Here is a 15,905-nt window from a genome sequence, read left to right as displayed (position 1 = left end):
AATATAATTATATATATATATCTTGATTTTTCATATCTATAATGTACTGATAGTATATTAAAAAAAAATCTGGGTACCTTGGAAAATCTCTTGTATGCGATTTTTGGCATGCGTGTGGTTTATTTGTTATTGCTGCATTGACAGAATAAGATAATGGTGTATGGGTGTTTACGTGCGAAAAGACGATGACAAAATTCTATATATTTTGCTCTTTCTTTTTTATCTCGATTTTTTAAATAAAAAATCTTTTTTTAAGAAAATGTTTATTGATGCAGTATCAAAAATTTATTATATAAACAATAATTACACCTACAATCACATTCAAAATTGTCTTAATAATACACATACTACCGATCTGATATTTAATAATGGATGTTCTCAATTTTATACAGACAATGTAATTAAATTCATTATTTCGTATTCCTATTTATCTGATTATTATATTAAAAAATAAATAAATAATATTTTAAAATACAATATAATAAAATACATATTTTACATTTTTATTCTCACCACTTTGATAAAGTTGCATGGTTAAAGTTTTGACTAGTTGTGTAATATAGATGAGATTCTTCGTGAATTTTTTTACATTTCTCTAGCAATATTGCGATTTACTTGAACAAAAATATAAAAATATTATTAAACTTCACATATTTAATATTTTACGTCAATATTACAATGATTTATTTAAAATTATTACAATTCATACTTAATTATTACAAAACAATACTGATTCTTTAATATCACATTAATTTGAAAAAAATATAATATCACATACAAATCATTCTTCCGTATCTTCTTTATGGACCGTTCGGTTATTATTTAAACTTCTTTGTATATTTTCAAATGATTGTCCTTTCATTTCAGGCATTGAAAACACTATAAATATTAAACCTAATAAAGAAAACACTGCAAAAGCAAAAAATACAACTTCATTGCCTAAATTATCTGATACGACTTGGAACATTTTTGTAACGACAAATGTCAATATAGCTGTGTAAGTTTGAATGATACACGTTGCTTTCGATTTAACGTTTGTAGGGAACATTTCGGATGTGACTGCGAACGGAACGCTTGACAATCCTATATTATATGAACATATAAAGATTACGATGGCAGTCAACGGCAACCAAGTGAAGTTGCTAAGATCGTTGTTTAAGTGTTTCAATAAAAAATATCCGCCCACGGCTGCGTTTGATATCCCGACGCCAAACGTTGAGATAATCAATAGAGGTTTTCTACCTAATCTGTCGATGAGAAGCGAAGATATCGTGGAAGTCAGTAGTTGTATGGTTCCTAAAACAATGCAAGCTTGCTCAGCTCTCAAGACGCCTTCCGTCTTTTCGAAAATGGGTTGGCAGTAAGAAATTATGGCGGTGCTGCCGCACAACTGTTGGGTAGTATATATTCCGAGGATTATAAGCAGAGCTTTGCGATTGCCTCTTATCGAGACGACATCTATCCAACGACCTTCCTGTTCCATTTCTTCGCTAACCAACTTTTGCATGCGGTCGAGTTCGTCCGCGTTATTTTTGCCTCCTCTCAGGAAGTTCAACGATAGTGCGGCTTCATTCTTACGTGAACGCTTCAGATGGTAATAAGGTGTTTCCGGCATTAGCATAAACGTCAAAAAGAAAATGATGGGTAGGGATATGTTTATGCCGATGAGTGTCACGTAAGACGTATACGGTCCTATACAATACTGCGTCAAAATACCGATCTGAAATGATTGAATTTAATAATTAATAAAAAATAGGTTATTAAAGGTTAGTGCAAAACAATCGAAAAGCTTATGTTGTTTATAAATAAACTACATTTTTAACATTCAACATGAGTTATTCGTTCATATTTATGAGAAAGAAAATGTAAAAACATCCCATTGCGCGATTTTAGCTATTGATTTAACAATATATAATAAAATATAGGGACCTATGTGAATGTGATATACTTACACCTAGATTATGGGTACACCAATGTACCAAGAAAGTAAATAGTGAGTGCAATGAGAACTTCTAAACCCCTCAAAGTGCAATCGGTTATATATTGAGCAAACATTTTATCTCATTTATTGCTCGTTAAATTTCTACATCAGTAGTCAAAAATCCGTTTTCGGTGAAATTGAAATATTTTATACTTTTCAGTGATAAAAAAAATATGTTTTGCTATATTATTTTTGTAAAGTACAAAAGGGCAGATTAAGCACTAGGGGAGTTAAGAGACACAGGGAAGTAGCAAATTAAAAATTCGAACTTCCGTTTTTCGTATTTTCATAAAATAGTAAGAATCCTGCATGATCTATTCTATAATATTAGTACATATTTTTTATTAAAAATATAGCGGTTCAAATATAGAGTAGTACATTTTAAGACATTAATAATCCATAAGTATCACCGAAAAAACTAACATTTGTTTGGAAAGGATGTGCGATAGACAATACATTATATCCTGCGAAATTTACTTTTGTTCTTTAACTCTTTGGTTATCGATCGACTGAGTGGTCATCTAGATTTCATTCTAGATCATTTTGGGGGTGTGTCTAAGAAGTGATGTAATTGGCCCGCAAACATCCGCATTTGCGAATTGCCAGAACTGTTTCGTACTAGCATTATACAATATGTGACAATTAAGTCACATAAGGGAGGTACCGGAGAGACACCACGGAACAACAGCAGAGATTAGCCAGGTCACTGCATTGACACGAGAGATATCAGCAGATCGCGAGAACATATTACGACAAATCCCAGTTGTTCCACAAATATCACAGCCGACAATAATACAACTCAACATGCCAACAAAGACTCTCTGACTTCCATCACGTTGTATTTTAAAGCTACTATATTTATATATGTAGTAATTTATATATGTTTATAAAATAAATTGTTACTAGCTTTTCCGGTGTCTATTTAGTTGCAAAATAACACCTCTTCGGCCTTAAAACCCGAAAGAAATTATTTAAAGAGAGATTTATAAAAGATATATTGCCCTACAAGTATATTTTTTTATATAATATTATATGTGACCAATATAAGAGAAGCGGTTATATAAAATTTTCGCGCCGCGTGGCCAAACCGACTTCAGCCCTTTATTGTTAGAAGTACATAATGAAAAAAAATGCTTATGTTTTGTTAAATAAAATTACAAAAAAATCGCACTTATTTCTAAGATTAGTATCGATACTTAATTAAAAAAAAGTAGGGTATAAATAGTACATAATAAAAAAAATGTACTGCGCAGTCAAATACCCTGATTTTTAATTAAGGAAAAATATTAAAATTTTAAGGCAGAGTTTCTCAAATAAAGTTACAATTAAAATACACTGTTTTCTAAAGCTGTTTTTTGAAGCATTGTTTATATTTGTGAAAATAATATTCCCTATTCCGATATTTAATAATATCTGTACTAGTTTAAGTTTAGAATATCGAAGGTGAACACAACAAGGTAGAATTTTATATTTTATAACAATAATCTATAATATTAATTAGCATAACATAAAAAAGTAAAAAGTAAGTTTCAAAATGTTATGTTTTTATACAGGTTAGAACGAGCTTCAACATGCTAAGTATATTAAAGCCTTTTGTGTTTATTTAATATACATATCTGGCTAAAGATTAAAGTTAGATTAAATTAATTAATTATATAAAAAACATGCTTCTAGGGGAGAGCACCTTTAATTATAATAGCTGTAAAAGTGCATTGATTAAAGTACAGATTTTGGTTAAATTGGTTAAAGTTTTAATTCTATATCAGAATCAAATTAAGCAATATAAAAGTTACGATATTAATATAATAAAATATAACTTAAGTAATGGTTCAAGCTGCAGAAGTAGTTTGTTAATTAAACTGTCTGAAGCATCGTTATACACACGCTGCTTGTTATGTTACAGCGGTTAATTTACAATATCGTTTTTGAAAATTATTTTTAACAAACCCCATTGTAGGGACCATTTTTTGTTGCGTCGAAATTAGTTAAGCAAGACCTGTTAAAAGAGTCATGAAAATATCTACTGTTGGGTCCTAAGAATTTACTAATTGTTGGGCTTTCCAAAATTAACGATTTTTCACGAGAGTTTATTGGAACTCAGATTTATTGAGTTTATTGACAGCTAGGTCAGTACAAGAGTATTAATCATAAAATTATTATTTTATATTTTATTATTTAATTATATTTTTAGTGTAACCTTTATTTGTAGTTAAATAATATAACATAGGTGAAAATGTTTACATTTTGATTTATAAGCTTCCAAGAAATTGATTTCGCACCAACCCAACAAGTGAAGCATATAAATCGTTCGCTCACCTTTGACATCACGGTGATCAAAGTGGTCATAGAGCCGCGAACTTCGTTCGAAGCAATCTCGCCTAAGTACATGGGGGCTGTGGTGTATGCAATCCCATAACCTATTCCCAATACCATCCTTCCTGTGTATAGCGCTAACACGGACTCGGCTAGCATAATGTTCAGCCAACCCAGTACGTAAGGAAAGGCGGCAATCAATAAAGTTCGCTTTCTGCCGATGCGGTCCGCTAAGTAAGCGGTAGGCAGGGGGCTTAGTGCCGAGGTCAAAATCATTAAGGAAGCGATCCATGAAGATTCGTCTGGTGTTATGCGTATGTGAGAGTTTGGCTTCAGCAGGAAGGGCAGAGTCGGCGAGGTCCAGCCTACGGTCGACCCTGCGGCCGCTGATATTATCGTTGCTGAAAAATAAGAAAAAAAAGAATATTAAATTATTATTTTATCGGTGTTATGGCTATCCTAGGTAATTGGATTAACAAGATTATTTTCTGGGTTTTACCCAACTTAATGGAATTGTCTCGAGTGTGCTTTAGACCAATAAAGAAAAGGATAAAAACTCCGATCGAAAAATAATTAGAATCAATTGGAGCAAATGTTTTTTTTATAACACTATATTGCCATATGATATGTGAGTGTATACATAGTACAAAAAACATAGTTACAATTTAAATATAACAAGCTATCTAATCTTTGTGAAAATTGTTTTAGATGTAGCGTTGTAATGTAGATACATATATTGTTATATAATTAATAATGCTTAACTAAATGAGTCATTGTGATTAATATTCTGTTATAAAACACTCAATTTTATACATTATTTTAAATTTAAAATTTAAAAATTTAAAAGATTTTCAGTATATTACTTATAAAAGGTGTAAAAAATAAAATTGTAAGAAAATAAAAAAAAATAAAATAGGCGATTTATACAAAAGCTAAATTTTTAAATAAATATCTATTTACATTAATTAATTCACTACATAATTATTAATAAGTGTATAAAATTAAATCATTCGTAACAGATTATTACATACTAATTGGGCTATTATATATTTGTGGTTTAAAAGTGGAGTGTAATTTATACAAAGAAGGAAAAATATTTGAAATATTCGAATATACTCGTCGCAGTGGGAACGCTCGTAACCGAGCGTTCCCACTGCGACGGCGACGGCGCCGACACGATTTTATTGCTTTTGACATTAATTTTTGCCTTCTGAGAAGTGAAACAACTATCGCACTAACTTATTTCATAGTTAATTTTAAAATAAATGTTCTCTGCAATTTTAAATAAATATTTTTAATATAATACAATAATACTATTTATGTATAGTAGATAGATACTATAAATAAATGAGTAATTAATTGTCAAAATATTTAAAAAAGTTATTAACTATTTAATTCATAAATTGCACCCGAATTATAAGTTATTTACTTATTTTACCAACATATTAGAGTATATGAAAATAATATAAATTCAAAAGGTAAGCTAGTATATTTCGTTTTGGGCCTGAACCCAAACTTTTTATGATTCTATCACTGAATCTTATCTTCATAATATGTATTATGTATTTGAATTTATAGTAGGTGGAACGTCCGGTTTTGGTGATAATTTTCAGTTTAATATTTATCACACATACTATTATACAAATGTGAATTTTATTGTTACATAATAAATTTAATGTTGTATTTTTGATTTTGCAACACACATTTGTGAATAATATTTGCCTAAAAATGTCAATTAATATTAGTAATTATTATTGCATACATAGGAATATATAACAATATTTTAATTTATTTTGTAACTGTTATTCGATCGTTTGGCAAGCACGCGTTGGCATTGGCCACTGTCGCCAGAAATAACTTGATACGGCAAAACAACCATTGCATTTGATGTAAACAAATGAGATTTTTGAGAAGATTTTAGTAGATTATTACTGTTCATTAATGCTATTTCATACCGCTGATGGCAGCTGTGTACTGTCTAAGACAGGACCTGGTGGTCAGGGTCATTCCAAATTCAGACACAGCTTCTTGTTCTCATGCTGATCACACCAGACTCGTCAGCGAACTGCGAGGTTTGTCATTTCGCAGGAATATATTGTACACTATATATTTTTTATATTATTAAAATAATAGATAAACACTAAAACGGATATAACGCGAGCGTTTAACAGTTAAGAATTGCTGATATGTGAATCGTTGTAATTATTTTTTTATACAGATTATTGTTGTAGTTTTTGGTGCGTTGCTCAAATTTTAATTTTAATATTATATAATAATATGTACTAATTAAAGAAAATATTTAAAAAAAAATATGTACAATATGTACGTTACATAATTATAAAGTTCTATAATATTACATATCGTATATTACTTGGCAATCATTTTTTTCTGTATCTGTGATTTGGCTCATTCATGTATCTATCTATTCAAGGGTAATGTAAGTGTGCCTAAACATATTGGTTAATATATTATCTGCAAATATTATTTAAAAATTGATAAATTAATAAAAAAAACAGTAAATAAAATTTAATTGAATAAATATTTATATTATATTTGTAATTTTCATCATTTTTAATCACAAACTTCTTGTTATTTACGCATAGATTTTTAATCTAGATATAAACATTTATTCTAAAATGAAAAATATTTTTTTACTAGCTATTGAACATGGTTTAATCAAGAGCATCGAATAATATATTAAAAACTGTTTTTGTAATGGTTACATAAAAAAATACAAAATAGATTTGATATTATTTCTTCAGGTTCCTTGAAAAGCATATCAATTGATTTTTTAAATGTTTTCCTTCTAAAGCACTACTCTCGTTACTTATTAATTTAAAATCTGTTTTCATACAAGAATTTGTGTACATTCTGAGCAGTATTTTAGGGTTTTTAATCTGGTGTGAATACACTAGATTTCTTCGTAAAATTATTTTGCGTATCTTGCAAATATAGAAAAAAGTTTAAGTTACTTATCCCAATACATTAAAAACGTCCACGAACTTTGTGTGTTGAATTTAAGAGTAAGTCTTAGTTATGATAAATAAACTTAATACCTGAGACATATTTAATTAATCTTTTATTTATTATTTTAATTTAAATGGTCCAAAGATTTTGAAAAAGTGATATTCTGAAATATCAGACGGATTAAAACTTATAATTTTAATTAAATCAAAATAATTTTAGTGTACATATTTACAGAAGGTGAAAAAAGAGCTAAAATTAAAATATATTTTATTTAAAATTATCTAAACCTTTTCTCATATATTCAAAATAGAGAATATAAAAATGGTTTCAAGATAATTTGATAATTGTCACTAAAAGCTAAACTTCAAATTTAGATCGTGGATTTTTCAGATAAAAAAAATATTCATTGATGAACTGATATAAATTTTACATGCGAAAAATAATAATTCCAAGATATCTAACATTGCAGTCAAACAAATTTTATCTGTGAAGTTGATTTTACCGATGTAACATTAATTGAACTTAGGGCAATAAAAAAATATTAGAACAAATACACAGCTCAGAGAAAGATCGCTTTTTTAATAATAAAATCGCACGCAAAAATATAAAAACTCTAACAACGAAAGCCAGTAAGTCTAAGAACCTTCGTCATGCGAGTGGTGATCCATTGGTTTGAGAGTTCGGTAGTGATTCGTATTCGATTGCTAATGAGCGATTGCCCTTCGTCGAGTGATTGATGAAGGGACGTAGTAGCATATCTTATATAGTAGTCATTCTAATAAGTTTAAACGAATTGAAGATAAGACAAAAATGTGAGGCAATTGCATCAATTTTTAGATTTAACTCTAAAATAACCCTCTATAATGAAAGCTAGTTTCAAGGTTTTAAAGTTGCAATAATTACAAAGAATATTTATTCGAATCGAGGATATTATTGGATTTTTTAGTAGAAGAGTTTTAAAGTTTACAAAGAAAAGGGTTTGTAAAGTTTCTGTGGTAATTGTTAGCTTTCTCAAAAGTCTTCGTAGCTATTGTGAAATTCTGGGCGATCTGACGATTTCTTATATTTCTTTATAGGGGTTTCAACTACCTGTATAATTGTTGTAGATATCATTCTAACGACTATTTCGAACAAATGTAAAGACAAACTAACATGTCTTGAAAGTAAGCTTTACAATGAAAGAGATCTCGGGACTAAGCAATTGCGTTATCAATTGTTTATATTGTATTTCACGGACTAGCTATATTAACACATATGTCTCAAGCACCCATAAATACTGAAAAACTACGCTATGCTCGATAGACAAAGCGTTCTACCTAGCGCATAAGACTATTGTTCTTCAACCACTTTTGAACGATCGCCAGAGTGGCAATCTAGGCCATTTTACTTTTATGGCGTAAACCCATTTCATGGGTGTGTCCAAGAAGCAATGCATTTGATCCGCCGTCAAACTCATTTGCGATTCGCTAAAGCTACACAAATAATAACAACGACCCTGAGTACGTACGTATTGAAAAATATTGTATAGTACCCCAAGTACACGCACCCAAATAGCACGTCTCCAATTTACTGTGTTATTGGGGGGGTCTACTGTACAATAAAATCCTAAAACCAGTTTGGGTCTACCGTATACAACTTTGGAGATGTGCCAAACAGTGCCACGTTAAAATGATTAAAAAAATCAAAATACAGTGTTACAAATCATTGTGAATGCTCATACATTGTGAGTCATACGTCATATCTGCTAAACTTGAAACGAGGCTCTAACAGCACGTCAACACCGAGTCAGGCAAACTCCTCAATGTGGACAACTTTAAAAGATGGTTGAAGAGGATTAAGCCCTTCGAACTAGTCACGTTAACAATATTGAAACTCATTTACTATTATTTAATTGTATTTGAGGAACAGAAAAATTTTGGATACCAGTCTATATACATATGTATGTATGTACATTTTAGGAGGTTATATTTTTTGTGTGAATAAATCAGTTTTTAATCAAATTTTCACACTATTGACAACGTAACTTCTTGATGCCTTAGAAAAAAATGATTGTAAAGAATGTTGTAAAAAATATTAAAAAAAACTTTAATTTTATAAACATATTTTCGATTGTGAATTATTTTTAAGAATTTATAATACCTCGATGGTGTATTTTAATACACTGTAATATATAACTTCTAATTCCAGATAATAATTTTATACAAATTTTACCCCAGAAAATCCATATCTTTTCTATTTTACGTATTTGATAAAAGTCGAGGAGCTCTATTCACTAAAACGACGCGACGATTTGTTTTGGTTCCTGTGCGATCTGAATATTCTAAATGGTAATTTTAAATCTATATCTATTCGTAGGTCCCTTCTACATTTTTGGATATGTAGATACATAATATAATACTACAAACCATAGTTTCTCAAAATTGAAAACAAATTATATCAAATGGGCAGCGGAGAAGCACTAGAAGAAGAGAATGCAATAAACCACTTTTAAGCATCACTATTGGTAGGTATAAATAAATATTATAATATGTAGAATTGTATACGATACATTAGGCATTGTTAAATTCTTCATCTGTGGAGAATAATTCAAGATATATAATTTATTCATTCATAAAAAAACTCACTTAAATATTAAATTAGTTATGAGAAATAGTTTTCAATAAGTCAGAATATTATCTCAGTAAGATGAAAAAATGTATTTGAACAATATTTCACGTCACGACACTTCGTGACAATTATAAATTTGTATGCAGTCTACTCCAACCTTTTATATATTATATATTTTACCTTAAATAAAATCATAAAAATATGTTGATGAAATATTTGGGATACTGTAAATGTATATTAAAATGTTTGTAGAGCAATTTAATATTGCTAAAATCAAAATTCAGGGTAATAAAAAGTGTCCCAGCAGAATATGTAATAAAATGTTCGCAAGCATAAGCTATAATAATATTACGATGATTACTGGTGCTATCATGTAATCATATTTTTCCGACAACATATTACGGTTGTCTCCGGAGTCGTTTCATTTGCGCATAATTATTTTGTTCATACACAAAGTAGGAAAAATAAAAATTTACATTTCAACACAGCACGAGAGCACCGCGACAATAAATAAGCTATACAATGCAGATTTTCGTTTATGGCGAAAATTAATGGCCCAAGTAAGCCGTTTACCGCAAAGCAACCGTTATCCTTTTGATATCGCATTGTTCGCATAATGTCGTTTCGCATAACGACGCGCTTTTCGCGCGAAAATGTGGCTAATCTATATAAAATTTATGTATTGAAATTTCGCAAATGACACCAGCAATTCAATCATACGATATTATGTTTTGGCAGATGCTAAATTGATTCCGCTTCAGCGTAAAAAAATATTTTTTGATGTTTGATAAAATGCGTTGTCACTTTTATAAAAACTCTGAATGACGTCAAACGTATTGAATTATAGAATCAAATATGTTTTTTCAGTACGTTTACCTAAATTTATATTTAAATTGAGTAAAATGAATAAGATGAGTATAGAAATGCGTATTATCATTTATATTTCACCGACACACATCTTGAGCCTCTAAACCTATATTTTAAATTCGAGTCCCTGTGACTTAAACTGAGACTAAATTTTATTGCATATTACATTATATTGTACTGTGAACAAATGTAATAATAAATTTACCTTATTTTTAAACATTTAGGTAATAATTGTAATCGGCACGTAAATATAAATATATTATTGTAAATAAAAGACAGAGACGTGTATGTTGTTTATAAGCACGTATGTTAAAAATAGCAATATAGTTAGTTAAGTAAAAATAAAGTAAATTTATTATAACGTAAAATTCAAAAACGCTCAAGTTGAAAGGCTTTAACAAAAAAGTTATGGTAAAATTAAAGGTTCATAATGGGTGGTTGGAAGAGTGGTTTTAACGGGTTATTTCCGGACTTCAAAGTAAAGTTACCTTTTATGCAGGATAAAATTTTCCGACAATATAATTAACTTGAAATACAAATTTAATGATTGAAATACGAAATTTTTAATTAGATTTCACTTGCGAAATATTAGTTGATTGATAAGATAAAGAAAAATTAAAAACTATGAGTTTCTATACCTACATCATACGTATATTATGCAGATACAGAAACGGTATAGGGGAGTTTAAATAATTTAGTTTTCGTACTGTCGTTGCAGCAATGAAGTCACGTGAAATTAGATTAAAAGTAAGCTAGCATAGAATACATCATAGTTTAATAGAAGATGGTCATGAGATTAGCAAACATCAGTAAGTTTCTACGCTGTAATCTAGCGCATACATAACGTTTATGTCAAACGGCATGGAACAGAAATTCACTATTAAATTAGCAGAGATTTCAACATAATCTGTTGCAGACGTTTTAATATGTAGCATTGCGATAAAACAGTCGTAAATTCAAAACACCTGAAAGACTTGGGTGCGAATCCCATATGAATCCATATTTATTTCTAACGGATGGTGCTCATCTGTTGCATCAATACTGTTTTTTTAATGTTTATTATTGTTTATATAATATACATCATGACGCATTGGGTAAGTCGTAATGATTTATAATACAAATATAGAGTATAACATGTATAATAATAGTTTAGTGGTTCTTTTTCTGAATTAATATTAAATAATAATTGATTATGAAACACCTAATTACTGAGATTATTAATTTGAATTAACACCTTTTTTGTTTTATAAAGTAAAAACTTTCTTAAATACAAACAATTCTCGAACGTGAAAAGGGTAAAAAATTGATAGCAGTTTATTTTGTCCTCTGCGGATGCTTAAGAAAAACTTTTAGAACGTTGTAAAAATACTTTAAAGCAAAAACTGCCATAATCGTTAATTGGACTGTCTATAATTTGTAGCAAAATATAAAGTTAAATTGTAGGGATGTTAAAAACACATCAAAACAGATGGATGTGTTGTTTTAAGTATTCCATCTTTAAAATACATTTTATTGTTGCTTAGAAAACTGTAGTTAATTCTAAAGGTACAACAAAATAATTATAGGTAAAAGCAGTTAAATAATTTCCTGAATTAAAAATACCATATTTTATTGTAAGTCAATTATTAATACCTCAAACACCTGAGGTGTTTTTCAATCAATCTTGTCAGGGAGATCGAAATATAATTATAATTCCGATCAATCATCACAGATTAGTTTTTTTTAAGATTTTCATATCATCATTAATAAAATAAAATCAAGCTAGTTCGTGCATAGTGACATAAATTAATTGAGGGCTTTAATACTAGTTTATAATTAATGCAATATATGTCACTGATTAACATACTTTGATTTCAGTTTAGCGCTTCACTACTTACATTGTAATTGATTGTGTTTACATAGTTGTAAGTCGTTAAGCTAATTAACGCCTGTCACGTTGCTACAGAAGATTTACAATAATAAATAAATAAAAATATTTTCTTATAAGTTAATAAAAACAGTATTTATAATATTAAATAGCAGAACAAATTTATGGTAAGAATGCTATATTTTTCAGCTCTTTTAGAATGAGTACATCAAACAAGAGCTTATAATTCATTATAATATAAAATCTCAGTTTCGGAGGTATATTAGTTAAATTGAAGTAAATTAAAATAATTTTTAATAAATATCAGACTTTTTTTCAGTACATAATTGTGTTTCTTTTCATTGGGACAATCAGAGAATTAAATTTTCATGCCTCGCGTACTTAATATAAATTATATTACGATATTACAGATTATATACGTATTGTTAAACATAATACATATTTTTAATTATAATTTTCATGTACTAAAATGGATATTTTATTAGGATTTTCTAATATAGAGATTTTATTTATAATACAATTGTAACAAAGTATACCGTTTTTTGTAGCAATTTAATTAATTATAGTAATACTAAAACAATTTGTAAGGAATTGTAATAAAGTAATATAAACAAAATACAACGAATCATTTTTTTTAGTCAATTTAGTAAGCGAGATATATTGTACATAAATATGTTTATTAAACCTAAAAGATTTTGCCTCACTTATAAATTATTTTATTACGCTTCATAAATGGCAATTAATTAATTTTTAAGACTCAATGCTTCATTCACTTCAATCAAAAGGCATTTCATGATTATTACCTTGACATAAATTTGATTCATTAATTAAATACTTGAAATTTAAATCAATGAATTAAAATAAAGACGTTTGCACATTATGTACCAAAAAACGAAAATGTATCATATTTAAATGCCAATATATTTTTAATCGTTATTGATACAAAATAAAAATTAGCTAATTGAAAATAATAAAATGAATATTGCTAAAATCAGTTTTAATTTAACGTAAAATTACTTTGTGGCAACATTTTAGTTGGACTATAAAGGATTTAGCGAAACAATTTCTACATTTTTTAGTCGTATTATTGCTGATGTTTATTTATTTAAAATAAATTAAGAACATCGTGACTTAGCACGTGCTTCAATGCGTCATCATGATCAAAAAACAATACATTGTATTATTACAATATACAGAAAATATAATACTAGTTAAATTAAAAATAATATTTAAAACAATAAAACACAGCAAGAAAGGAAAAAAAGCACAAAGAAATAAAATAAAATTATACGGACCAGCTCCTCGTAGCTGACATTAAACTGACCAGTACAATTAAGGAGCTGGATGGCGACAACCATGGGTCATGGCTATAACGCTAGCAAAAGAGGACGAGATCGTAATATACAATTTTTTTTTTCAAATCCGTTCATTTTAAATTTGACCTGCTTGTTTGTAATATTTCTAAAAGATATATTAATTACAATATATTCATCAATATCTTTATAGAAAATGTTCTGAGTCTTGAATCCATGAATTTTTTTGCAAAATTCGCAAGTCTGTATTAACATTTAACTGTATATTACAGCATAAGCTTTCGACCATGATTGAATGGAAAATATTTTTAAAATAATAATGTAAATACAAGTAATACCGGTATTTAAAATTCCGGTATTATTGCAATTTAGAGTCTTCTGTCTTTCGATCAGTCTACGATCGCTTAAAAACTCGGGAATAATAAAAATAAATCTTCCAGGCAACCTATGTATAATATTTTTTAGAAAAAACCCACAACCAACTTTGCTAATTGCTTTTTCAAAATACATAAACAAAAATGATTTTTTTCAAGGATATATTACGACATTTACTTCAATTCCCACATCGAAAGTTTTTGTCACCGTTTTGGTGAAAGACAGAGGGTTTATAAAGTTAATTGATATATTTAACTAAAATGGGCTATAATATCCAACAGTAAAAAATACATATTTTTTCAAACTAATTTTGTCGACTTTTAAATGCTACTTATAGATTACTAAAGTATGAACAGTTCATTATTACATATCAGTATTTAGTTCGTATATGCTATTTTTATTTATTATTTGAAAGAAATTAATGACTTAAATGGGGCATGATTTATCTCAACACCTATTTTTAACGCTTAAAATAAAAACAACAATCGCCACCCGAACGGTTCTTGAGCTTTAAGTTTCTGACCGAGCTTTGGTTGCCCTTAATCCAAAACGCCACTTCGTGCGTTCCGTCGCTTCACAATCGACCGAATTAAATATCTGAAACGAGGAAAAAACGAAACGAGGGAAGGGAAAATTCTATTTGCGATGCGGCGAGATATGAAGATGGGCGGCTGTACGTGACAGGACCCCCGTCATTCTCCTCTCGGCGAAGATAGAATTTCCCGGTGGCTCACTCGTTTAATAAGGACAGCTTTGTCATCTTTATCGCTCGTTCAACAATGGGCATCAAATGTAACATGTCAGCGCCGAAGGAAAAACAATGACATTATCCACGGCGGAAGTTGTTTGATGTCGACGCTAGGGAGGGGCAGATCTGCCTTAGACAAACTCTCTTAGATTAAATATTTTCACGATTTCTAACGTACCCAAGATACGAAAGCATAATAGGCTTATTAATAGAGTATTCGTGATAACTATCTACGTTCAATCTATCAATTACGCAAGTCTCTAAAAATACATTTCATTCCATTGTATATATGAAAATGAAAAGTTCTGCTAAAGTCCGGTCTATCAGGACACCAAATATATTTTAGGATTTGACTGGACTTCGACTTATAAATAACATTAAGAGGACATTCAAATGTAATTCAGGATGTAATAGATGTCACATCGCTTTATCACATATTTAAGCTCCTATTCAATTTTTAAATTAAATACGTATGTACCATTATTATATATTATTTATACAGACATATTTACGATTTTATTTATTTGTTAATATTTATTTTCACAATATTATAAATTGCAATAGCGTCGACTTTAAGAAAAGTTTGCTTTTATTACGAATTACAGAACACCATTTTTTCTCCCATTGCAAACGATGTACACACACGTGATACGACATCATTACGAGAGCAAATAAAAACATGTGTGTTATACCCTCGCAAAAATGCTATATACACAAACATATATATATATGTATTATATATAACATGCGTAGGTTTGCTATTTAATTGCAATGCGCCCCGCGTCAGCCAGTAAAAGTTAATGAAAATTACCTTCTTGCTTTGACTTTACCCTTCTCGCTATAAGGGCGAAATTTTTCATGGGCCAG

General features: G+C 29.1%; 1 protein-coding gene across 1 annotated transcript; it reads right to left on the bottom strand.

Moving 5' to 3' along the window:
* Positions 1-640: 640 nt before the first annotated feature.
* Positions 641-6,382, bottom strand: LOC148226338 (facilitated trehalose transporter Tret1-like). The gene is made up of 3 exons (XM_088203631.1): positions 6,250-6,382; positions 4,298-4,695; positions 641-1,720 (listed from the first exon to the last, which is right to left on the bottom strand). The coding sequence occupies exons 1-3, from the start codon at positions 6,299-6,301 to the stop codon at positions 782-784; spliced, it is 1,389 nt and encodes a 462-aa protein (XP_088059757.1). The 5' UTR covers positions 6,302-6,382; the 3' UTR covers positions 641-781.
* Positions 6,383-15,905: the final 9,523 nt, after the last annotated feature.

The sequence above is a fragment of the Plectrocnemia conspersa genome, unplaced genomic scaffold (assembly GCF_051122295.1).
Source record: "Plectrocnemia conspersa isolate PC_06_02 unplaced genomic scaffold, ASM5112229v1 ptg000014l, whole genome shotgun sequence".
NCBI lineage: Eukaryota > Metazoa > Arthropoda > Insecta > Trichoptera > Polycentropodidae > Plectrocnemia > Plectrocnemia conspersa.
Note: the sequence above shows the minus strand (reverse complement) of the source record. Positions and strands in the feature narration are given on the sequence as shown.